The following is a 24307-nucleotide window of genomic DNA, read 5'->3' as shown; positions in this document are numbered from 1 at the left end:
GTTGCACATAATTTTACCACCGGTTCGCCGCGCACCGAAAATGTGAGCACATATGCTCACTTCACTCAAGTGCACACCTTCCATGCATGTGTGCGGGCTTCCGAGCATGCGCTTTGCTCGCACGCATGGCTTGCGTGCGTGCGTGCGTGTGGCTTAGAAAACATGCCTAAGCGTCCCCACTGTCAAGTAATCAAGAGTTCAGGCATTTTATGGTGTTTATGTATTTATGACGTGATCGCCATTTGTAAACGTCCCAGCCGGCTTCCGACAAGCCAAGTCAATCGGGGGGGGGGAGCCAGATTCGCTTAACGGCTGCACCACTGCCTTAACCAACACGGTGATGATTCGTTCAACAACCGTGGCAAAAAAAAAAAAGGCAATAAAACACGACGTGCAACTCCCTTAACAATTGTCTCGCTTATCCGTGGAAATTTTGGGCTCGGTTGGGGTCGTAAGTTGAGGACTCCTATATATATACGACACACACACACGCAAATAAATAAAATAAAATCTCTTTTCTCGTCTTGCTTTTGCTGGATCTTTTTTTTTTTTTTTTTTGGCCATCCCCGACTTTCTCTCTCCTGATTATCAGACCTATGCCTTAGATCCGTGACGAACCTATGGCACGTGGAGCCATGTTGCCTGGCACGCCAGCTCAGCTCCGGTGTGCATGTATGCGCAGGCCAACTGATTTTTGGGTCTTCTGGGCCCACCAGAAGTAGGGAAACAGGCTGTTTCCTGCCTCTGAAGGGCCTGGGGGGGGGGATGCGGAAGGCCCGTTTTTCTTTCTCACTCCATATCCTCCAGATCCTCTCTATGCATCTGGGGAGGGCGAAAACAGCCTTCCCCACTCCCTTGGAGGCCCTCCGGAGGCCCGAAACAACCCGTTTTCCAACTCCCCAGATGCATAGAGAGGATCTGGAGCCAGGTGAGAAAGAAAAATGGGCCTACCAGCCCTGTGGAATGAACTGCCCTCGGAAGTGCGTAAGATTTCCGACCTCCGGGTATTTCGCTGTGCACTCAAGACCCTTTTGTTCCGCCAGGCCGGGCTATCAACATAATAATTTTAAATTGAGTGTTTTAAATTTCTGGGGTTTTAAATTGAGCCGAATTATTTAATAATTTTAAATTATTTTAATTGATGTTTGTCTTGTGCTTTTAATAGGCTGTACACCGCCCTGAGTCCTTCGGGAGAAGGGCAGTATAGAAATAAATTTATTCTTATTCTTATTCTACTGGGCTATCGTGTGCCAGGAGCCGGGGGGGAGGGGGGGTCGTGTGCGCATGCACGGGGCACATAGAATTATGGATGTGGGCACGTGCACACACGAACCTTCCCCGCCACACACCCCCTTCCTGGCACGTGACGGCAAAAAGGTTAGCCATCACTGTCTTAGATTGTGTTCCTTTCTTACCTTTATACCTGGGCCTTATTTGCATACAAAAATCCCATTTCTTCGCTTAGCACAGGGCGTGAGCAAAATCTTATCGCAACCCATGTCCTGTTTGGACAAGTTGCTTTGCCTTGGCCTCACTCCACAGGGTGGAGCAGCAGGGAGGAGACGGAAAAGTTACACTGTGCAGTTTTGTATTTTTTTTATTTTTATTTTTAACACAAGGCAAGGCCAAGGTTGTTTTCTTAAGGGAGCAGGGTTCATTATCTGATTTCTTATTAATGCTATCTACAATTCTACGTAGCTAAAATGTTGGGCATCGGGGGGGGGGGTTCCTCTCTCTTTGAACTTGGCCTACTGATTTGACTTTTAAGAACATTGCTGAATCCGCATGTCATTCAGTTGTTTCTTGGGGGAGTTGAAAAAACGTAACTCCCGATTGCAAAAAAATAAATAAAATGTAATTATAGACTTTAAAAAACAACAACAACAAACAAACCCCATTGAGGGAAAGAGCATCTTGGAAACGCAGGAGGGGGTAAAGCTGCAGTCTTTCGCCTTTAAAAAAAAAATAATAATTTCTGATTTTCAAAAACTTTCCGCATTTACTCAAAAGTTTTTTTCAGAAGGGGTTTGCCAGTCACCTCCTTGAAAAGGTTGAGAGAAATGCGATTGTGATATGTGCCCGAAGCAGGACTAGAACCCACAACCTCCCAGTTTCTAGCCTGATGTTGTTCCACCCTAAGGGTGACGTCCAATTGGCTGTTCTTTTGTCTTAAAATTTGGCAAAAACTCATACCGGCGACTAGCTATTAAATCAGCAAGTATGAATTTTAAAGTATTTTACTCTTAAGTTTTTCTAATCGGGGAGTAGCGGTGGGATTCAAATAAATTTACAATCGATTCTCTGCCGTAATGACCGTCTGGGTGAGCGTGGCCATGATGGGCGTGGCCAGAGGGTGTGGCAGGCAGCACTCGGCCTCCTGTACCCCCCTGGGAGCAAGCACAGGCCACATGGGGAACGCCGCCCCTCCGCGCCCCGTTTTGGGTCTAGTAGGCCTCCCTGCAGCCTATTGGGAGCAAAAACGGGCCATTTTTGCTCCGTGGGGGCTGCACTGCACACACTCCTGTGCCCCGTTTTGGGCCTAGTAGGCCTCACTGCAGCCTCTTGGGAGCAAAACCGGGCTGTGGTGGGCCTGTTTTCCACCTTCCCAGGTTCCATGCACCCCCTGCACTTACCTGAAATCCAAAACAGGCTGCATGGGGACTTTGGGGTGGGTCGGAGCCAGCCAGTCATTGGAACTACTAGGTCATCGAACCGGACATAAAATTAACATCCCAAACTGGTTCAAACCGGCTGAATCCCACCTCTGCCCCTTTTGCAACCCTCTGACGAGCAAAGTCAGTGGGGAAGCCAGATTCACTTAACAACCGGGTGACTAACGTATCCACTGCGGTGATTCACTTAACAACTGAGGCCAGAAAGGTCCTAAAACCAGGCAAAACTCACTTAACAAATGCCTCCCTTAAAAACATAAACTTTGGACTCACCTGTGGGCATAAGTCGAGACTACCTGTATAGTGAAAACATATAAATATTTGCGAAAATCATAAATACAGATATTCTTCATAGTTAGACATTATGGACAAAGTAGGTTTATAAAACCAGATGAAAACATACCATGAGCCAGCAGAATTCTGGAGATATTTGGCATCAATTCTGTTTTCCATTCATCTTTCTTAGCTTAAATTAATATATCAGAGTGATTATAATACATGATTATATTATAAATCGATTATAGGTTCGCTTAGTGTTTTATAAAAGGCGCATACCTTGCGATTAATCATGTTATACTTGGGATCTTCTGAGCTTGCATTTTTAATTTCAAAAATGCCCAGTTGAAAATGATTTTTAATTTATTGGCCGACATCCTGAACGGAATTCAAAAATTGATAATTATCATGTGTTGGTTTTTATTCATTTCTAGCGCCACCTATGGATGCAAATAAATTATCTCCTGTGAACGGCTGAATACAGGTAGTCCTCAAATTACGACTCCCACTCAGCCCAGAATTTCTGTTGTTAAGCGAGACATTTGTTAAGTGAGTTTTGCCCGGTTTTACAACCTCAGTTGTTAATTGAGGCACTGCAGTCGATAGGTTAGTAGCCCGGTTGTTAAGTGAATCTGGCTTTTCCATGGACTTTGCTCATCAGAAGGTCGCAAAAGGAGATCACACATGATCTTAGGCAGAGGTCATAAATATGAGTCAGTTGCCAAGCGTCTGAATTTTGATCACATGATCATGGGGATGCTGCAATGGTTGTAACTGAAAAATGGTCATAAGTCACATTTTTCAGTGTCGCTGTAACTCAACTTACAACAATTTGCGCAGTGACTGTTCAAAGTTACAACTGCACTGAAAAAAAGTGACTTATGTCCATTTTTCACACTTAATGACCATTGCAGCATCCCCATGGTCACGTGATTTACATTTGGATACTGGTCAACTGACTCACATTTATGACGGTTGCTGTGTCCCAAGATCACACAATCCTCTCCTGCGACCTTCTGACAAGCCAAGTCCACGGAGAAGCCAGATTCACTTAACAACCAGGTTGCTAACTTAACAACTGCGGTGATTCACTTAACCAACGGGACCAGAACAGTCGTAAAATGGAGCAAGAGTCACTTCACCAATGTCTCACTTAGCAACATAAATTTTGGCTCAGCTGTGGTCATATGGGGCGGACTCCCCCATGCAACATAATGGACAATACCCTGTTTCCCTGAAAATAAGACATCCCCTGATAATAAGCCCAATTGGGCTTTTGAGCACATGCACTAAAATAAGCCCTTCCTGAAAATAAGCCCTCCCCGAAAATATTTAAACACATGCACAGCCGGTCCCCGCCATTTCCTCTGGTTTCCTCCCCGTGCCCCAAAATAATAAGACCTCCCCGAAAATAAGGCCAAGCGCTTATTTCGGGGTTCAAAAAAATATAAGACAGGGTCTTATTTTCGGGGAAACACGGTAGTTGTATAATTTGAAGTTCTGCAAAAGTTAAGAGTGCTGGAGCGGTGTTAGATAATGTTTGGCACACTCATTTTGGAAGAGCTGTTTGCGGTGTTTTGCAAATAAAATCACAACCCCCTTTGGTTTCACCTTTCATAATTCAAGAAGTCGGTTTCAAGATGACAGTACTTGGGTTATTTCCATTTATTTAAAACTCTGACCTTCAAATTTGGGGTGATGCCTCCACCAGGAAAAAAATTGGGCCAATTCCTGCTTTCAAGTTAGCAATGATAGTGTGTGTGTGTGTGTGTGTGTGTGTGTGTGTGTGTGTAAGAGAGAGAGAGAGAGAGAAAGAATATGGCTAGTCCTAGACTTACAACCATAATTGACCTCAAAATTTCGGTTGTTAAGTGAGGTGTTTGTTAAGTGAGCTTTTTTTCCCCCATTTTACGACCTTTCTTGCTACATTTATTAAGTGAGTCTCTGCCGTTGACACATTACTATAACCTGATTGTTAAGTGAACCTGGCTTCCCCATGGACCTTTGCAGGTCAAAAGGTCGCCAAAGGGGATTGATTGCATGACCTTGGGACATAGCAACAGTCATAAGCGTGAACCGATGACCGAGCATCTGAATTTTGATCATGTGATCATGGGGATGCTGCAAAGGTTGTAACTGTGAAAAGTGGTCGCAAGCCACTTTTTTCAGTGCCCGCTGTCACTTGGAACGGTCACTAAATGAACTGTCGTAAGTCGAGGTCTACCCATATGATGGATTCGTTTTTAATCTATTATAAACCAATACATAGTGATACAGGTGGTCCTGGAGTTACAACCATTCTTTTAGTGACCGTTCAAAGTTACAGCAGCATTGAAAAAAGTGACTTATGACCTGACATGCCTCCCCTCCTTCCAGCGAGTGAGAGGGCAGCTCTGGTTGGCCTTGGAGGAAACTGGGGAAGGGCAGAGTCAGGCCAGGCAAGGCTGTTCGGAGTTAGCAAGGCCTGTAGGCAGGATGGAGAGACAGGGCTCAGACAAGGAGCAAGGGCTAAGAGAGTGCAGAGAAGGCGGGATCAGTGCAGGCAGAGAAGGCCACGTGCGAGGAGAGTGCCCCACCTAGTTTCACCAGGAGCACCTGGGGAATGAGACTTAAGGAGACGCCATGGGGAGGGGCATTTGTCGGGAACAAACTCTGAGTTCATGAAGTGTTGTGTGCTGACGTTTGAACTTGCCAAGAGTCCTTGCATTCCTTGTTGGTGTTCTGGACTAATTATCTGGATCTTCTGCTCCCTGAACTCCTTGCCTGGCTCTTGTTTTGCCAAATACATTTGGGATTTATTGCCGTGCAGCCTTGGGGCAGATAGCGCTGGGCTGGATTAATTGCAGCCAGAGGCTGCTTGAGGTTTGTGTGGGGGTTTGTTCTCACTCTGCTCTGGGACTTGCCAGAAACGTGAGAGCATTTGGGGGAGATTTGGAGCAATAAAGGAGCTGTTTGAACTGCTAGCTGTTTGTGTTATCTCTGTGCCGTGTCCTGGGTCATCACATGACCAGTTTTCACACTTATGACTCATGAGTATTCAAAACATTGTTTTAAAATGTGTGTCCTTATTCCAAAACGTCATGTTGTAATCATGCTTTTTAAAGGATCTTGGGTTTAGAATTTGAACACGTTGGCATCATAAACTCAGAAACCCTGCAGAAAATGTTTTTAGTTTTTGAAAATGTCTTTAGTCTGGTTTTTGCTGTAATCCACAATTGAAATACCGTTTGTTAATCCCATATTGAAGTGATGTAAAATGAAAATTACAACCGTTGTACTTTTCTCCCCCCTGTTTTTAGAATCCAAGCTATTTATCTCGAAAGAAAATGTTAATGTTTGACCCCGTCCCTATCAAACAAGAAGCAATGGAGCCAATTCCAGTGGTCAGTATTTAAAAAGAATATAAATGTTAAATATTTATTCTCATGACATTGTAATAAGGCTGTGTGCAATACCATTCACATTCTTTTTTTCCGGTTCTGAAAGATGCAAGATTAAAAACAGGGTAGAGGTGACCAAATATGCGTTCTGAGCATTTATAACAAATAAATTGGATTTATTTTCCTTTTTTTTTTTTTATTGGATTTATATACCGCCCTACTCCCAAAGGACTCAGGGCGGTGAACAGCCACAGAATAAAACACATAAATACAAAAATTTAAAATAGAATAAAAATGAATTAAATAATTTGGCTGAGACAAATTTAAAATACCCAATAATTTAAAAACAAATTAAAATTTACATTTAAAAGGGGAGAAGATTTAGGCCAGGCCAGCTTGATGAAATAAGAAAGTCTTGAGCGTGCGACAGAAGGTGCACAGATCCGGGATCCTCCATATCTCCGAGGGGAGCTCGTTCCAGATCGTAGGTGCCCCCACAGAGAAGGCTCTCCCCCTAGGGGCCGCCAGTCGACATAGTTTGGCCGACGGCACCCGGAGGAGCCCCTCTCTATGGGAGCGTACTGGCCGGTGGGAGGCTATTGGTGGTAGCAGGCGGTCCCATAGCAGGCGGTCCCGTACATCAAAACTTACTTACTGCGGGTATTAAAAAGCGTTACCTGTTTCCAGACATTGTTGCTTCAGCAGAGACGTAGATTTGCAATACAATATTTGGATTAAGAGACAGCGACAAAACAAAAACATCTATGGGTATGACAAAGAATAGAAGCCAATTTAGTGTAGTGATTAAGTTGCTGCTGGCCTAGAAACAGGAGACTGGGAGTTCTAGTCCCACTTTAGGAATGAAAACCAGCTAGGAGATCTTCAGACCAATCACCAGGAAAGTGTGAGTTCTAGTCCCGACTTAGACATGAAGACTGGTTTGTTGGCTTAGGCCAATCACCAGGAAACTGGGAATTCTAGTCTCACCTTAGGAATGAAAACCAGCTAGGTCCGTGATGGTGAATCTATGGCACGCGTGTCTGAAGTGGCACACGGAGCCATGTTGCCTGGCACGCACGGAGGCTCCCATTCCTCTTCCGGGTTTCTGGCACGCATGCGCGCACGACGATCAGCTGCCGTTTTTGCGCACGGCAGTGCCGGAAACTGGAAAAGCTGGTCTTCTGTTTTCCTGCGTGAGCATACGCGCCGGTCAGCTGATCATCAAGTGCGCATGCGCATGTCCACCAGAAACCCGGAAGAGTAGCTGGCCACCGCACATGGGCTTACCGGAAACCGGAAGTTCATTTTGGGCACGCGCATGCACTCTGGGCAGCTTCCTCTTCGGGGTTGCGGCCTAGACAAATGCGCTCAATTTGCCATCACTGAGGTAGGTGATCTTGGGACCAATCACCGAGGGAGTGTGAGTTCTAGTCCTGCCTTATGCATGAAGACTGGCTAGTTGACTTTAGGAATGAAACCCAGCTAGGTGATCTTGGGACCAATCACCGGGAGGGTGTGGGTTCTAGTCCTGCCGTAGGCATGAAAGCCACCTGGGTGATTTTGAGCCAATCACTCCCTCTCAGCCCAACTTACCTCACAGAGTTGTTGTTGAGGGGAAAATAGGAGGAGGAAGGAGTATTAAGTATGCTCGTTGCCTTGAGTTACTGATAAAGTAAGAAAGGCAAGATAAAAACCTAATAACTGAATCGTTTACTAGAATGAAATAAGCGTATCTGTGCAGTATTGTCATTTGTAGTATGGTTTTCAAAAAAACGTTTCTGTATATTCACTGGATTTACTTTCATTTTAAGTCCAGTAGAACTCACGTTAGAGCATGACAGAAACAAGTCACAAAGAAGGAGTTCCTGTTCTCCAATACATTTTTTTTCCTTGTTCTTTTCTGCCACTGGTTTCCATTCATTCCTTTCTTCCCCCTTTTCTTCCGCAGTCGTTCAACTCTACTTACATGGACCACATGAAGTCCAACAAGTACGGTGTCATCTACTCCACGCCAGATATGATGTCCAATAAGTTCTACCAGATTCCAGATGGACTGTGCAGTGGGGTTCAGGTGGAACCTGTTGACCTTACCATGAACAAACGGAGTTCACCGCTGTCAGCTGGAAATTCTCCTTCCTCTTTCAAATTCCAGACTCTACCCCGGAGATCTCCCCCTGGATTATTAAATCTTCCCTCATCCAGCCCTCCTATGAAGAAACTGGGCCCACCGGGAATGCAGCCTTTTACTATGCCCTTAACGATCCCTCCGGTCATGGCGGCTCTTTCCCGTCACGGACTAAGGAGTCCCGGAATACTCCCAGTTATTCAGCCCCTTGTCGTTCAACCCGTCCCTTTTATGTACGCCTCTCACCTTCAACAGCCTATCATGGTGTCCACCGTTCTTTCCGAAGAGTTGGAAAACCCAAGCAGTGTCCCAGGTAAAACATCTGTCCTCGGGTCTGTTTTGCCCTTTCTTGTCTTATTTTTTGGGGTGGGGAAGTCAACCTAAAAGAATTTTGTTCATCTTCTACTTTAAATGATGGCAATAGCACTAGGGCTTAGACTTATATACCGCTTCACAGTGCTTTACAGACGTCTCTTAAGAGTCAGCCTATCGCCCCCAACAATCTGGGTCCTCATTTGACTGACCTCGGAAGGACGGAGGGCTGAATCAACCTTGAACTGATCAGAATCGAACTGCTGACAGTCAGCAGAATTAGCCTGCAATGCTGCATTCTAACCATTGTGCACCATGGAAGGGAGGGAGGGAGGGAGGGAGGGAGGAAGGAAGGAAGGAAGGAAGGAAGGAAGGAAGGAAGGAAGGAAGGAAGGAAGGAAGGAAGAGCTATAGCACTGGAAATAGCACTTTAGACTTATATACCGCTTCACAGTGCTTTTACAGCCCTCTCTAAGCGTTTTACAGAGTCAGCCTCTTGCCCCCAACAATCTGGGTCCTCATTTTACCGATCTCAGAAGGATGGAAGGCTGAGTCAACCTTGAGCCGGTCAGAATCGAACTTCTGACAGTCAGCAGAGTCTGCCTGCAATACTGTATTCTTACCACTGTGCCACCACTGCTCTATAAATTATCCTAAGCTTGATGGTGTAACTGGAAGCTTATAAAGAGAGATACTGAACCATAGGGAGCATCCATAAGAACTGAAGAAAATGCTTCTCCTTAAGCAATCTTTAGCTAGCTTTCCCTTACTTTAAGGTATCCCATTGTCGTAGTGAGAAATGCGGTGATAAATGGAAGGGCAGAAAGAAATTGTAGGCTGACCTACATTTCTTGGAGGAATGGAATCTCTCAAAGATATATAGCTAAAGTGTTTCAAATATATTTGCTAGGTGCTAAATTGATTTTTATTATTATTATTAAATATGAATTATTCTACATTATTATTAACACCAAGCACTTGGTGTTCATATAGAAAGCAAAGCAATAGAATGGAAGTTATGTAGATTAATTCAATTATTCTTAATAGAATAACTGATATTATTCTATGGCATTAAGCACTTGGTGTTCCTATAGAAAGCAAAGCAATTTAATTATTCTTAATAAAGTAATTGATATTATTCTACGGTGTAAAACACTTGGTGTTCCTATAGAAAGCAAAGCAATAGAATGGAAGTTATGTAGATTAAATCCATTATTCTTAATAGAATAATTGATATTATTCTATGGTATTAAGCACTTGGTGTTCCTATAGAAAGCAAAACAATTCAATTATTCTTAATAAAATAATTGATATTGTTCTACGGTGTTAAACACTTGGTGTTCCTATAGAAAGCAAAACAATAGAATGGAAGTTATGTAGATTAATTCCATTATTCTTAATAAAATAATTGATATTGTTCTACGGTGTTAAACACTTGGTGTTCCTATAGAAAGCAAAACAATAGAATGGAAGTTATGTAGATTAATTCCATTATTCTTAATAGAATAATTGATATTGTTCTATTAAGCACTTGGTGTTCCTATAGAAAGCAAAGCAATAGAATGGAAGTTATGTAGATTAATTCCATTATTCTTAATAGAATAATTGATATTGTTCTATTAAGCACTTGGTGTTCCTATAGAAAGCAAAGCAGTAGAATGGGAGCCACGGTAGATTTTTCTATAGAGACCAGAACAAAGAGCTGGGTTATAAGGTTTAGTATAGAACGGCATTGTCATTCAGCTATGTAAATTAATTCAAATGATTTTATTTGCAATTTATATTTTTAAGAACGATGTAGCAAGAATGCGGTGACAGAAGACTCCAATGCAAGCTGTTTTCCTCTTTCTTTATCATTTACTGACTTCTTCCTCCGCACAGTATCCGTCATCGAATCTTACGAAAAGCCAGCACTAACGAAATCTATCAAGATCGAACCAGGCTTGGAATCGCCAAGAAACGACTACTATCCGGAGCAAATGTCTCCTCCTGTGATGACCTCCTTGTCACCTCCCATGCTACAAGAGTAAGTAGTTTAGAAGTAGTTTTCGAATCTCGCCAACGGAAGAGCGAATGGCGGTTGAAAGCTAGTTGACTGGCCTTTGAGGCAAGCTCAGCAACGTTGGGCGCCTTTCGTTAGCCTAATTCACAAATCTAATTTGCATAGGTATGGGCCCATTCAAATATTGAGCAAAGAAGAGCAATAAAGATGATTAGGGGACTCTGGAGGCTAAAACATATGAAGAACCGTTGCAGGAATTGGATACATCCAGAGGTGATATTCAGCCAGTTCGGATCGGTTTGCCCGAACCGGTAGCAGAAATCGTGGTGAGCCTGCCCACTTGCCCCAACTCTCTGCCATCCTGTTTAGTCATGTTTTTGAGGCTGGGTGCATGTGCGGAAGGCGTGCGCACCAGCGAAGTGCATGCATCGAAGGCTGGGCGCATGCATGGGTTCACATTTGTTCTGTCCCTGTACCACACACGCACCCCCACAGACGGCCCAGAGTTAATAAGCCACACGACAAAATTCTTTGAAGATAAAGCTGACAGCAACCCAGTGGCTAGCTGCCAATTCAGACTTTACTCACACAAAACAAAGATTAGACTGCAAGCATTCCGATAAAGCAGGCAGAGTTTCAACAATACAAGGATTAATCCAAATGCAGTCCAATAAAGCAGGCAAAGTCCAGTAACGCAGAGATCATGGATTATTTCTAGTTTTTGCTCGTCACAAACTGAACCGGCCACTGCACCCACATTTATACCCTGTGGGGTGTGGTCCAGTGACTCAGCTAATCTCTGGCATGCCTTCCCCTCTGCTGCGCACGCTTCTCCCTGCGCCTCTGCCGAGGGTCCAGCCAGCACTTATCTCCTTCGTCGCTGTCCACCTGTGGCTGCGGGGACGTGCTTGGCTCTGAGCCTATCTTTTGGCCTTCGGTGTCCTCCGGAGGCATTGCCAGAGAGGAGGGTCCTGGAGAGGGAGGCCTTGCCAACTCCTCTTCCTCACTCTCAGAGTCTGCATCTGTCGATAGCCCAGGCTCAGGCAACAGAGCCACAACAACATTTGCGAACCGGTAGGGAAAGTAAGTGAATACCACTCCTGGATACTTCTAGTTTAATGAAAAGAAGGACTTGGGGTGACATGATAGCAGTCTTCCAATATCTCAGGGGGTTTCCACAAAGAAGAGGGAATCAGGCTATCCTCCAAAGCACCTGAGGGCAGGACAAGAAACAATGGATGGAAAGTAATCAAGGAGAGAAACAACCTAGAACTATGGAGAAACTTCCCGACAAAACAATCAGTAGAACGACTTGCCTCCTGAAGTTATAGGTCAGTGATGGCTAAGCTTTTTGCCATCGCGTGCCAAAAGTAGGGGGAGCATGGGGGGGTCACGTGCATGTGTGTGCCCAGAAGCTTTCTAGGAGCCTGGGGAGGGCGAAAACTGTCTTCCCCACCCCCTCAGAGGCCCTCCGGAGGCAGGAAACAGCCTGTTTCCCAACTTCCAGTGGGACTGAAAGGCCCGAAAATCAGCTGGCCGGCACGCGCATGCACGCTGGAGCTAAGCTAGGGCAACGCTTGTGTGCCCAGGTGGCACGCGTGCCGTAGGTTTGCCATCACGGTTATAGGTGCTCCATCACTGGAGGTTTTTAAGAAGAGATTGGACACCCGTGCATCTGAAATGGTATAGGGTTTCCTGCTTGTTCAGAGGGTTGGACTAGAAGACCTCTAAGGTCCCTTCCAATTGTTAAATCTCAGGGAATTTGTTCAACTGAGATTATTCTTTATCATTGGCCAGAATAAAAAATAATCTCTTCTATGTCCTAATTTTGGTACGGCCATCAGGTTTTCATCGATTTGTCATCGTCTTATCTTTCCTAGCCAGATCCAATTTCAAAGGTATATCTCTAGAACCGTGGTCTGTGTGAACTTCAAATATACCCCGCTGTGCATCTTATCTAAATTGTAGTCTTCAGAATAAATGTTACAACCGTCATTTATGGAAGCCAAAGGCACTGTTTTAGAAAGACAAAGAGTGCATTTCTGTACAAACATAAGTCTTAATTCTACTTGTAGGAAAGTCCTTGGTGGTAAAAGGAGTTTGCATCCTTGTGGTTGCGCCAAATCAGAAATTCTGATTTGGGCTCTGAAGAAATAGATGAAGAATAAAATCTGTTGAGTTTATGGCGGTAGAGCAAAGGAAGTTGGTAGCATTCATAGCATCGGGGATGGGGAGGGAGAATCTGTATCATTTAAAAAAGAAGAATACTTTGCTAAGATATTTAGAAAAATGTGTAAACCAATAGAAGCAGGGGTGGTATTTACTTACTTTCCCTACCGGTTCGCAAATGTGAAGCACACGCGCCTTCTGTGCATGCACCCGGCCTCAAAAAACGTGCCTAAATAGGACGGCATAGAGCCGGCGGGGGCAGGCCCACCCGTGATTTCCTCTACCAGTTCGGGTAAATCGGTCCGAACCAGCTGAATACCACCTAGAAGCAATAGAAGCACTGAGATTTCTGAATTCTGCTTTCCTGGAAAACAAGATTGCGGCTTAAACTTAAGAGAGATGTGATAGATAGATGATAGATAGATAGATAGATAGATAGATAGATAGATAGATAGATAGATAGATAGATAGATGTGATAGATGTGATTGATAGATAGATAGATAGATATAGAGAGATAGATGATAGATAAATTAATAGATGAGAGAGAAAGAGAGAGAGATGTGATGATAGATGATAGATGATAGATAGATAAATATAGATGATAGATAGATAGATAGATAGATAGATAGATAGATAGATAGATAGATAGATAGATGTGATAGATGTGATTGATAGATAGATATAGAGATAGATGATAGATAGATTAATAGATGAGAGAGAGAGAGAGAGATGAGAGAGAGAGATGTGATGATAGATGATAGATGATAGATAGATAGATAGATAGATATAGATGATAGATAGATAGATAGATAGATAGATAGATTAATAGATGAGAGAGAGAGAGAGAGAGAGAGAGAGAGAGAGAGATGAGAGAGAGAGAGATGTGATAGATAGATACAGAGCTAGATGATAGATAGATAGATAGATAGATAGATAGATAGATAGATAGATAGATAGATAGATAGATAGATAGATGTGGGGGGGGGAGAAATAGGGGAGGGGGGAGATGGCTTGTTCATTCCAGAGACTAAATGAAACCAAATCTTTATTAGGAAAGCAAGCCAAAACTATTATACCGCAGAAGCCCATGAAATTTCCTAAGCTTGCTTGAATTTTTTCCACATGTATGTAATGTTATTGATGCCGGCAGAAGACAAATGGCCATTGAAGAAGTGAACTCGGGGGTGTGGGCCCTTTTTAAAAAAAAAAGAAGAAGAAGAAAGAAGTTTTTAGTTCAAAAAGTTGCCCTTTTAACATATGATTCAACTTAACGCAGGAATCATCCTTCAGTTATAGTCCAGCCTGGGAAGAGGCCTCTACCTGTGGAATCGCCAGACACGCAAAGGAAGAGAAGGATACACCGGTGTGATTACGAAGGCTGCAACAAGGTGTACACTAAAAGCTCTCACTTAAAAGCCCATAGAAGAACACACACAGGTAAGGAAGCAAATGTTTATTTTCTTTTGGCGGGGAGTGGAGGTTGGAAACCTTCATGAAATGATTTTTTTTTAAAAAAACCCAGCTTCTACTACAGGTAGTCCTCGACTTACAACAGTTTGCTGAGCGACCGATCGAAGTTAGAACGGCACTGGCAGAAAGTGACTTAGGACCGTTTTTTCCACACTTAACGACCGTTGCAGCATCCCCACAGTCAGATGATAATTAAAATTCAGATGTGGGTTTCACTCACCTTTGCTACCGATTTCGCTCGCGCATCCGCAGAGCGTATTTGATGACATTCTGGGCCTGTGGGCGGAGCCTCCCGCCGCCGCTACTACCGGTTCGTGCGAACCGGTAGCCACCCACCACTGTCGGCAACTGATTCACATTTATGATGGTTTCCGTGTCCCCGGAATCTGGATTCAAATGTTATTCAGATGTGTTGCTAATTTTAACAAATGCAAAGATTCACTTCATTAACTGCCTCGCTTAGCAACAGAAATTTTGGGCTGTCGTTGCGGTTGTAACTTGCGGTTGTAAGTCGAGGACTACTTTCTTGTATATCCTATGCAAGCTTGTTTTAGAAGCCGGCTTTACTGTGTTTAGTGATTTATTCCCCCACAAGTAGATTCAAGAGGCTGATATTTATTTTCCCCTTGGTACATTTTGCTTCTCTGTCTGGTAGCTAAGCTTATTTTTTTGGCCTTCTAAGTGTGACTCAGTGGAATATTCACCAACACACCCAACTATATTGGCAGTAAACGACTTCCTCAAAGAACTGAATGGTATTTAAAAGTTTATGATGTGCTTTTTAAAGCAAATAAAGGGTTCTTGAGAAGAGAATTATGGATCTTTTTTTTTCCTTTCCATCTTTCCAGTTTTTTCCATTTAATACAGGGGTGAAATCCAAATTTTTTCGCTACCAGTTCTGTGGGTGTGGCTTGGTGGGCGTGGCAGGGGAAGGATATTGCAAAATCTCCATTCCCACCCCAATCCAGGGGATACTTATTTATTTATTTATTTGTTTGTTTATTTATTTATTTATTTATTTGATTTATATGCCACCCTTCTCCGGAGACTCAGGGCAGCTTACAATGCGTTAAGCAATAGCCTTCATACTTTTGTATATACCACCCCAAGCGGTGTTCTTTTTTATACAAAGTCAGCTTATTGCCCCCACAATCCGGGTCTTCATTTTACCTACCTCGAAAGGATGGAAGGCTGAGTCAACCTTGAGCCTGGTGAGATTCGAACTTGCAGTAATTGCAGGCAGCTGGTGCTAGTTAATAGCAGTTTAGTCTGCTGTGCTACGAAGGCTCTTTGTCATTGCAAAATCTTCCAAAATCTTGCAAAATCTCCATTCCCACCCCACTCTGGGGCCAGCCAGAGGTGGTATTTGCCGGTTCTCCAAAGTACTCAAAATTTCCGCTACCGGTTTGCCAGAACCTGTTAGAACCTGCTGGATTTCACCCCTGATTTAATGGTAGCATCATTGAAAGCCATTTGAAATGTTGCTTTGACGTTCCTCAAATTTAGAAAGTTTAGATATTGGGTTTTGGGCCCAAGTTTAAATATTCATTGGCCCAAGGACTCATGAACACCACTGGCGATACAGGTAGTCCTTGACTTATGACCACAAGAGAGCCCAAAATTTTATGTTGCTAAGTAAGACATTTGTTAAGTGAGTTCCCCCCCCCCTTTTTACCATCTTTCTTTCCACAGTCATTAAGTGAAACATTGCAGTTGGTACATTAGTAACCCGGTTGTTAAGTGAATCTAACTTTGCTTGTCAGGAGGTCACAAAAGAGGATCGCATGACCCCGGAAACAATGCAACGGTCATAAATATGAACCAGTTGCCAAGCGTCCGCATTTTGATCATATGACTGTGGGAATGCTGGAACTGTTGTGTGAAAAACAGTCGTAAGTCACTTTTTTTGGTGCCGTTGTAACTTTGAACGGTCACTAAATGAACTCTTGTAAATCGAGGACTTCCTGTATATTTTTTAAATTAAGTAAGGAGACGAAACCTTTAGTCACATTGCAAAGGTAATAATATATACATTTATCAAATCAAATAAGTAATAAACATGATATTGCAAAAGATTTGAGGTCCTACATAAAAAATAGACAAAGGTGTAATTGATTTGTGTATAAAAAGTTCATCCTGAATTGACTGTGCAAATTATCCATCGCTGGCAAGAGAGCAAATGTACACATTTTGTGACACATTTTAAATGTACAAGGACCTAGTTTACTAATGTTTCCAACCAGAATCAAAACATCTGCCGGGAAAATAGATGTAGGGGAAGAAGTGGCAGAAGTTGAGGGCGGAGTTAAAAGAGGTACCAGCCTAGAATCCCATAGGGATTCCATAGGGACGTTCAGTGAAATTACCGGCGATGAAGAAATATTGCTCTTCTCGTACGTTTTTTTTTTAATGTATCGTTAAAATAATCTCGTTTGTGTTTCTTAAAAAAGTATTTCCTTTTTAAAAAAAAAAAAATCCACAGGTGAAAAGCCTTACAAATGCACTTGGGAAGGTTGCACATGGAAGTTTGCTCGATCGGACGAACTAACACGGCACTTCCGGAAACATACCGGCGTCAAACCGTTCCAGTGTCCGGACTGTGATCGCAGTTTCTCTCGCTCTGACCATCTTGCCCTCCATCGGAAACGCCACATGCTCGTCTGAACTTCTCACTTCTCTGCCCTTTTTTGGGTTTTTTTTTTCTTTCTTTTAATTTTTTTTTTTTTTTACCTCAGCGTTTTAATTCAGATTCAGCTGGACTGGATCTTTGGATTTTTATCTCCTCGCAACCTTTCTTGATGGTCAGTAAAATAAAAAAATAAATGTTTGCTTGGCCCATCTCGGATTCTTGCCTTCGGACAGACCGAAAGAATGTGAACATTTTTTGTGTGTTTTGTTTGTTTCCTGGGGGATGCTAAGCGCCCCCTCATTTGCCAGCAAATAGATTATATCTCCTTAAGACAACTTATAATCAAGCTGATTAGTTTTGCCATTTAATCAGCCAGTATATATTGATGATACAGTTACTGGTTTGTTTTTTTTTCTTCCTGAAATCCAGTTTGCTAATCCTTGCCAGAGACTCGGTGTGCCTGTCGTAAAAGGATGCACGTCTCCTTTTTATGCCCAGCAATGCAATGAATGGATTTGTTTTGAATATGGTTGGTTGGTTAGAGAAGCATGTTCCAGAAGACATAATTATTTTTATTTTTGGGGGGCGATGCAGAAAATGAAATCCTCAACCCTGGGAATGAATGAAAAAAAAAATTTCTTCATTTATCAGCAGAAAGCAGACGTCCACACAGATGTCACAAATCCTGATCAATGTTGCCTTTTTTGTGTGTGGGGTGGGGTGGGGGGTTATGCAAGTTGTTTTGCCTGGGAATCGAGTGTCTTGGTAGATTCACTGAGCAAACCCTTTCGGTGGGATGCAGTGATCTGTTTTTTGTCATGCAACTGTGTGAATGGGACACACACGGTACTCCTTGTGGTGTGACATTCATTGATAAAAATTGATTAAAAATCTACCTCGCTGGGGAAGCGTGGCAGGCATAGAAATTTTTCTCCACGCCTCGGCATTTTCCTGCCCTCACGAGAACACCTCGACCTGCCTTAGCGGAGAAAAAGCCACCGTTCCAGCAAAAATAAATTCAGCTCTTCCTTGTTGGAAATGAATTTCCATCCGAGACCTTTTCCAATATTCCTATGATCCCGGATGAAAAAAGATTTGCTTAATTGAAGCACTTCCAGAGAGCATAGGATTCGGTCACAATGATCACCAATTAAAGACTTGGAATCCCGTCAAACCGTTTTTACCAGCCCGTATGAAAACTTCAGCGGACAAGCCCTCGCCAAGTATTTTTGTAATACCTTCTCAGTATCAATGATTTTCCAAAAAAATAATAATAATAATAATTTTGAAAGATTAGATAGTTTCATCCTATAAATCTTCCGTATCTTCAGAGATGCAAATTTTTATATTTATATTAAGGAAATGAGACTCGCCGTAATCCACCAGCATTTTGTCCTTTTGCAACCTATGGTTAAATTCGTGGGAATTGTTTCTCTCGTATGTAGAAAAAAAGGAAAGATTTTTTTTTATATAAAAAAAGGAAGCCAACGATGACGACAACAGCCAGAGGAATGAGCAGGAGAGGAAGGGATTACAGAATATAAACTAAACACTTTATAAACTAAAAAAATCACATACATTTCGAGTAAATAATTGCTCAGGGGCAACTTGGCTTACTCAAAATTGCTTGTTGTATTGTTCCATAAATTGTATTTAGCTTCAGTTGTTCTGGTATAAACTTTTTCTAGCACTTTCATCATCCTGTTCCCTCTCTTACTTTTTAAAAGTTGTATTACCGAACTCTCATTAAACCGGTGTGTAATATGGAACACTGTGACTGGACCACGTCCATTGTTTCTGGTACAAAGGTTCTCACGCCTTAGTTAAGTCTTGCTCAGTTCCTCAAAAAAAAAAAATATATTATTTAAATTCCAAATTAGCTGGCCTAATCTCCTCTTCCCCATCCTCACACTTTTGATATTTCTGAAATAAGGTTCTCACAAAAAGTAAGTTATAGGTAGCCGTTGACCGCAATTGGAAGCAGAATTTACATTACTAAGCAAGGTCGTTCTTAAGGAAGTTGCGTCCGATTTGTTAAGCGAATCATTGCATTTGTTAAGTGAATCATGGGTTCATTAACCGAATCCCGACTTCCCCCATGAACTGGGAAGATCAGGAATGGTGATCCTATGACCTTAGGTTGTTTTCGCAACCCCGAGCAACCAAATTTTGACCTGTAGTTGAGTAGAATTGTGTTTCAGTGGTGTGCAACCGAATAGGCAGCTGAGAGCTTGACAGAAAATTCAATTTATTTGATACTTCAGAACAATGGTGAGTAAAGGCTCCTTTCTGGCAATTGAATTTATGCAATTAGTTTCTTACGGTGCATTTTATTATTATGCCAAGAATTTGAAAATTGTGGAAGGCGTACAGAGATAATCTTCGACTTCTGACCGCAATTGAGCCCACAATTTCTGTGGGATAAGCGAGACAATTGTTAAGTGAGTTTTGCGACCGTTGTTAAGTGAATCACTGCGGTTATTAAGTTAGTAATACGGTGGCTGAGTAAATCTGGCTTCCCCCATTGACTTTGCTTGTGACCCTGGGACACCGCAACCGTCATAAGTGTGAATCCGTTGCCAAGCGTGCGAATTTTGACCACGTGGCAGCTGCAACAGTTGAAAGTGTGAAAAATGATCAAAACTCACCTCAGTGACATTGTAACTTTGAACGGTCACTAAATGGATCATCATAAATTGAGGGTTGCCTGTATGTGCTTCTAATTGTTCTTGCCCTAAGACAAAGAAACTATTGTCCATTTCAGGGAAAGAGGCAAAAAAAAAAGTCACTTTTGGAGCTAAATGGCATGATTAGCCAGTACTAGTAGTCCTCAACTTGCAACGGTTCAGCTTAATGGCTGTTCGGAGTTACCACGGCACTGAAAGAAGTGACTTATGACCATTTTTCACACTTATGACCATTGCAGAGTCCCCAGGGTCATGTGATTTGCATTCATATGCATGGCAACTGACTCACATTTATGACAATTTTAGCGTCTACGGGTCAGAGGATTATCAGACAATAATTAGAACTGCAGAAAAAAAACATGGCTACCAACCTGCCTTCCATTGAGGACCTGTATACTGCACGAGTCAAAAAGAGGGCTGGGAAAATATTTACAGACCCCTCGCATCCTGGACCTAAACTGTTTCAACTCCCATCCTCAAAACGAGGCTATAGAGCACTCGTAAAAAACAAGGACAGTTTTTTTCCCGAACGCCATCACTCTGCTAAACAAATAATTCCCTCAACACTGTCAAACTAGTTACTAAGTCTGCATTACTATTACCCTTCTCATCGTTCCCACCACCCATCTCCTCCCACTTATGACTGTATGACTGTAACCTTGTTGCTGGTGTCCTTAAGATTTATATTGACCGTTTCCTAATATGATTCGATTGCTTATTTGTACCCTATGACTATCATTAAGTGTTGTACCTTATGATTCTTGAGGAACGTATCGTTACTTTTATGTACCCTGAGAGCGTATGCACCAAAGACAAATTCCTTGTGTGTCCAATCACACTTGGCCAATTTAAAAAAAAAATGCTACCTTCTGACAAGCAAATGAGCCTTGGTAGTACAGGGGTTTAAAGCATCCTGTTATTAACACAGCTGCCTGCAATTACTGCAGGTTCGAATCTTGCCAGGCTCAAGGTTGACTCAGCCTTCCATCCTTTCTAAGGTAGGTAAATTGAGGACCCAGATTGTGGGGGCAAAAAGCTGACTTTGTATAAATATACAAAAGTATGAAGGCTATTGCTTAACGCATTGTAAGCCGCCCTGAGTCTCCGGAGAAGGGCGGCATATAAATCAAATTTAAAAAAAAAAAAAAAGTCAATAAGGAAGCCAGGTTGACTTAACAACCGTGTCACAAAAGAACTGCAGCAATTCACTTCACAAATGTGGCGAGGAAAGCTGTAAAACGGGATAAAATTCACTTAACAACATAAAATTTCGGGGCTCACTTCTGGTCGTAAGTTGAGGACTGCCTGTCTAGTCCTGTATATAATCTAGCATTTTCAAGGTATCGGAGAAATACCAGATGGAAATAAGCATATCTTTGTGCGTTCAGAACAGGGTAATGCTGAATTCAAAATTCACAGAAAATTGCAGATCAACAACATGAATTTGCAGTAATTTGGAAGAAGGAAGAAGAAGGAAACAACTCACTTTAGTGACCAACTCACTTTAGATTTGATATAAGGGTAATCCTCGATTTACGGCCACAACTGAGCTTATAATCTCTGTTGCTAAGCGAGACAGATGTTGAATGAGTTTTGCCCCCATTTTGATTAAGTGAATCACTGCAGTTGGTAACAGGGTTGTTAAGTGAGTTTGGCTTCCCCGTTGACTTTCCTCGTCACAAACGGGGGATCTCGTGACCCCGGGATACTGCAACCGTCATAAATATGAATCAGTTGCCAAGCGTTCGGATTTTGATTATGTGACCACGTGATTGTCATAAGGGCGAAAAACGGTCAGAAGTGCCGGCGTAACTTCAAAAGGTCACTAAACGAACTGTCGCAAGACAAGGACTGCTTGTAGCCTGTTTCCAATTCGGAGTCAAACTTTAAGGTAACCGTGCTCTACAGGGACATGAGGACTAGTCTCTTTGAGGTTCATTGAATAAGGCACATTCATGCTGCTGTTCTGATATCAGTTTATACCAGGGGGAATTGTTTGTTTATTGGAATATAAAGTAAGACTACGATATCTGCCCGGCAAAAATCTAGATGATCGATAGCAAACAGAGGAGAATTATTAATTCGGCTCTTTGGTTTAGTGGCTATCTAGAAATCATCATTTAATAATCCCTTGTGGGGTGGAGTCTGGGCAACTGAATGGAGCTAGTAGAGTGTTTTAATGGCCAGATGCTCTTCCTGTTGCCAATGAGGAGTTTTGTTCAGCAGATATATTCTCATCGTGCCCAGAGAGAGAAATATCTGCCTCTACCTAGGATTGAACTCACAAACCTCCTGATTGTGAGACGAGAGCTCCACCTCTAGGCTGCCGCCCCACTCTGCTTAGCGGCTATCTAGAAACGGTCGTTCTAAATGGAGCAAAGATCTCTTGCGTTTTCTGCTGTATTGTCAAACCAAATTGATGCTTAGACATTTCACACTAACCTTTTTTTTTTTTTTAATTTGATTTATATGCCGCCCTTCTCCGGAGACTCAGGGCGGCTTACAATGCATTAAGCAATAGCCTTCATCCTTTTGTATATTTATACAAAGTCATCTTATTGCCCCCACAATCTGGGTCCTCAATTTACCTACCTTAGAAAGGATGGAAGGCTGAGTCAACCTTGAGCCTTGGCGAGATTCGAACCTGCAGTAATTGCAGGCAGCTGGTCTTAATAACCAGCTTAATAACAGGGTGCCTTAGACCACTGTGCTACCAAGGCCCCTTTGAGAAGAGAAAGGGGGGAAAAAAATCAGAAGAAAATGAATTAGTTTTGAAGTGTCAGGAACTGAACCCTGGGACATCCAAGCAGAGAAAATCGGAAGTCTAAACGGATCCTTAAAAATAATCAAGATTTTTAAAATGGAAAGCATCTGAAAGCATACACCAGGAGCCGAAATGTATATATATATAATTTACCAAGTTATGCCTTTTGCATAAAACGGATGCTCCATTTTTGAAGCTCCTTGGTCACCAATATCTTTTTTAAAAAAACAAAGAAGTGCTTATTATCATAAACTTATTTCCTACAGAGCGTTTTATATTTTTTCCCCTCCCCAAACACATGTCTTCAGTGGATTGATGCTGTCCCATATTTACCATACAATGGACGAAGAAGAAGAAGAAAAATTTGCTCCTACCCCTAATTCTAAATTGCTGATAAAGCTTCAGAATCTCTTCATCTAATTCCCTATTTTAAATGTGTCGGGGTATTTTCCCCCTTTGTTCCTTAATTCTGAGCAAAAAAAAAAAAAGAGGAGAGGGTACAATGGCAAATGGACGCTATGCTGATTTTAATCTGTATAACCAGCTAATTAATTTGATTAGCTATTAAAGATTCTTTTGTAGATGCTATTAAAAATTCTTTGTATTGATGTGGCCAAATATGTGCCAGGATTGAGGGGGAAAAAAACAGATTTACACAATTTGTAGTTTGGTTTAAAACGTTTGGCTGGACTGCAGGAAAACTAAGGATGCAAAATACTACAGGTAGTAATCAACATAGGCCCAAAATTTATGTGGCTAAACGAGACAGTTGTTGAGTTTGGCCTCATTTTACGACCTTTCTTGCCACAATTGTGGTTAAGTTAGTTCTTAAGTGAATCTGGCTTCCCCATTGACTTGGCTGGACAGAAGGTCGCAAAAGGGAATCACATGACTCTGCGACACTGCAACCGTCATAAATGTGAACTTATGCATATGAATGCAAACCATGTGACCAATGGGAATGCTGCGACGGTCGTAAGTGTGAAAAACGGTCATTGGTCACTTCTTTCAGTGCCGTGGTAACTTCAAACGCTCAGTAAATAAAGTGATGTAAGTTGAAGACTAGCAACTGAATACTGTGTAGGTAGTCTTCGACTTACAACTGTTCATTTAGTGACCAAAGTTGCAACGGCACCGAACCACGGGATTTATGACCATTTTTCACACCTACGCAGCATCCCCATGATTTACATTCGGAAGCTCGACAACTGACTCATATTTATGACAGTTGCAGAGTTCAGGAGCCATTTTGAGGCCTCCCGACAAGCAAAGGTCAACGGGGAGCCCGGATTCAACTGACTAATGTTACTAATTTAACAACCGCCGTGATTCGCTTAACAAAATGGGGCGAGAAAAGTCGTAAAACGGGACGAAACTCACAACTAATTTTTCACTCAGCCACATAACGTTTTGGACTCAGTTGTGGTCGTAAGTTGAGGACTACCTGTTGGAAGGGACCTTGGAGGTCTTCTAGTCCAGCGCCACTCACACGGCCCAATTCTAAATAGTCCATGGCCTGGTATTGGGCAGTGGCCAATGGGTTGGGGACCACTGTTCTAGTCCAACTCCCTACTCAGGCAGGAAACCCTATACCAGTGATGGCTAACCTTTTTGCCATCACGTGCCAGGAAGGGGGGGGCGGGGGAGATTCACATGCGTGTGTGCCCACACCCATAATTCTATGTGCCCCATCCCGCGCATGTGCACGCGACCCCCGCTCCTGGCATGCGATGGCCCAGTAGACCCATTTTTCTTTCTCACCTGGCTCCAGATCCTCTCTATGCATCTGGGGAGGGCGAAAACAGCCTTCCCCACCCCAT

The 24307-nt window shown here is 42.7% G+C and overlaps 1 protein-coding gene across 1 annotated transcript in view; it reads left to right on the top strand.

Annotated features, from left to right (window-relative positions):
* The window catches only part of KLF3 (KLF transcription factor 3), a 41009-nt gene extending 22204 nt beyond the window's left edge, over nucleotides 1-18805 (top strand). The window contains exons 2-6 of the mRNA XM_070948881.1: nucleotides 6248-6331; nucleotides 8277-8766; nucleotides 10647-10791; nucleotides 14214-14374; nucleotides 16890-18805. Of these exons, the coding sequence (XP_070804982.1) occupies nucleotides 6275-6331; nucleotides 8277-8766; nucleotides 10647-10791; nucleotides 14214-14374; nucleotides 16890-17071 (1035 nt within the window). The 5' untranslated portion in view covers nucleotides 6248-6274 and the 3' untranslated portion in view covers nucleotides 17072-18805. The remainder of the gene's footprint in view (nucleotides 1-6247; nucleotides 6332-8276; nucleotides 8767-10646; nucleotides 10792-14213; nucleotides 14375-16889) is intronic.
* Nucleotides 18806-24307: the final 5502 nt, after the last annotated feature.

Source organism: Pituophis catenifer, unplaced genomic scaffold (assembly GCF_029215685.1).
Source record: "Pituophis catenifer annectens isolate HBS135680 unplaced genomic scaffold, rPitCat1.0.hap2 SCAF_8, whole genome shotgun sequence".
NCBI lineage: Eukaryota > Metazoa > Chordata > Lepidosauria > Squamata > Colubridae > Pituophis > Pituophis catenifer.
Note: the sequence above shows the minus strand (reverse complement) of the source record. Positions and strands in the feature narration are given on the sequence as shown.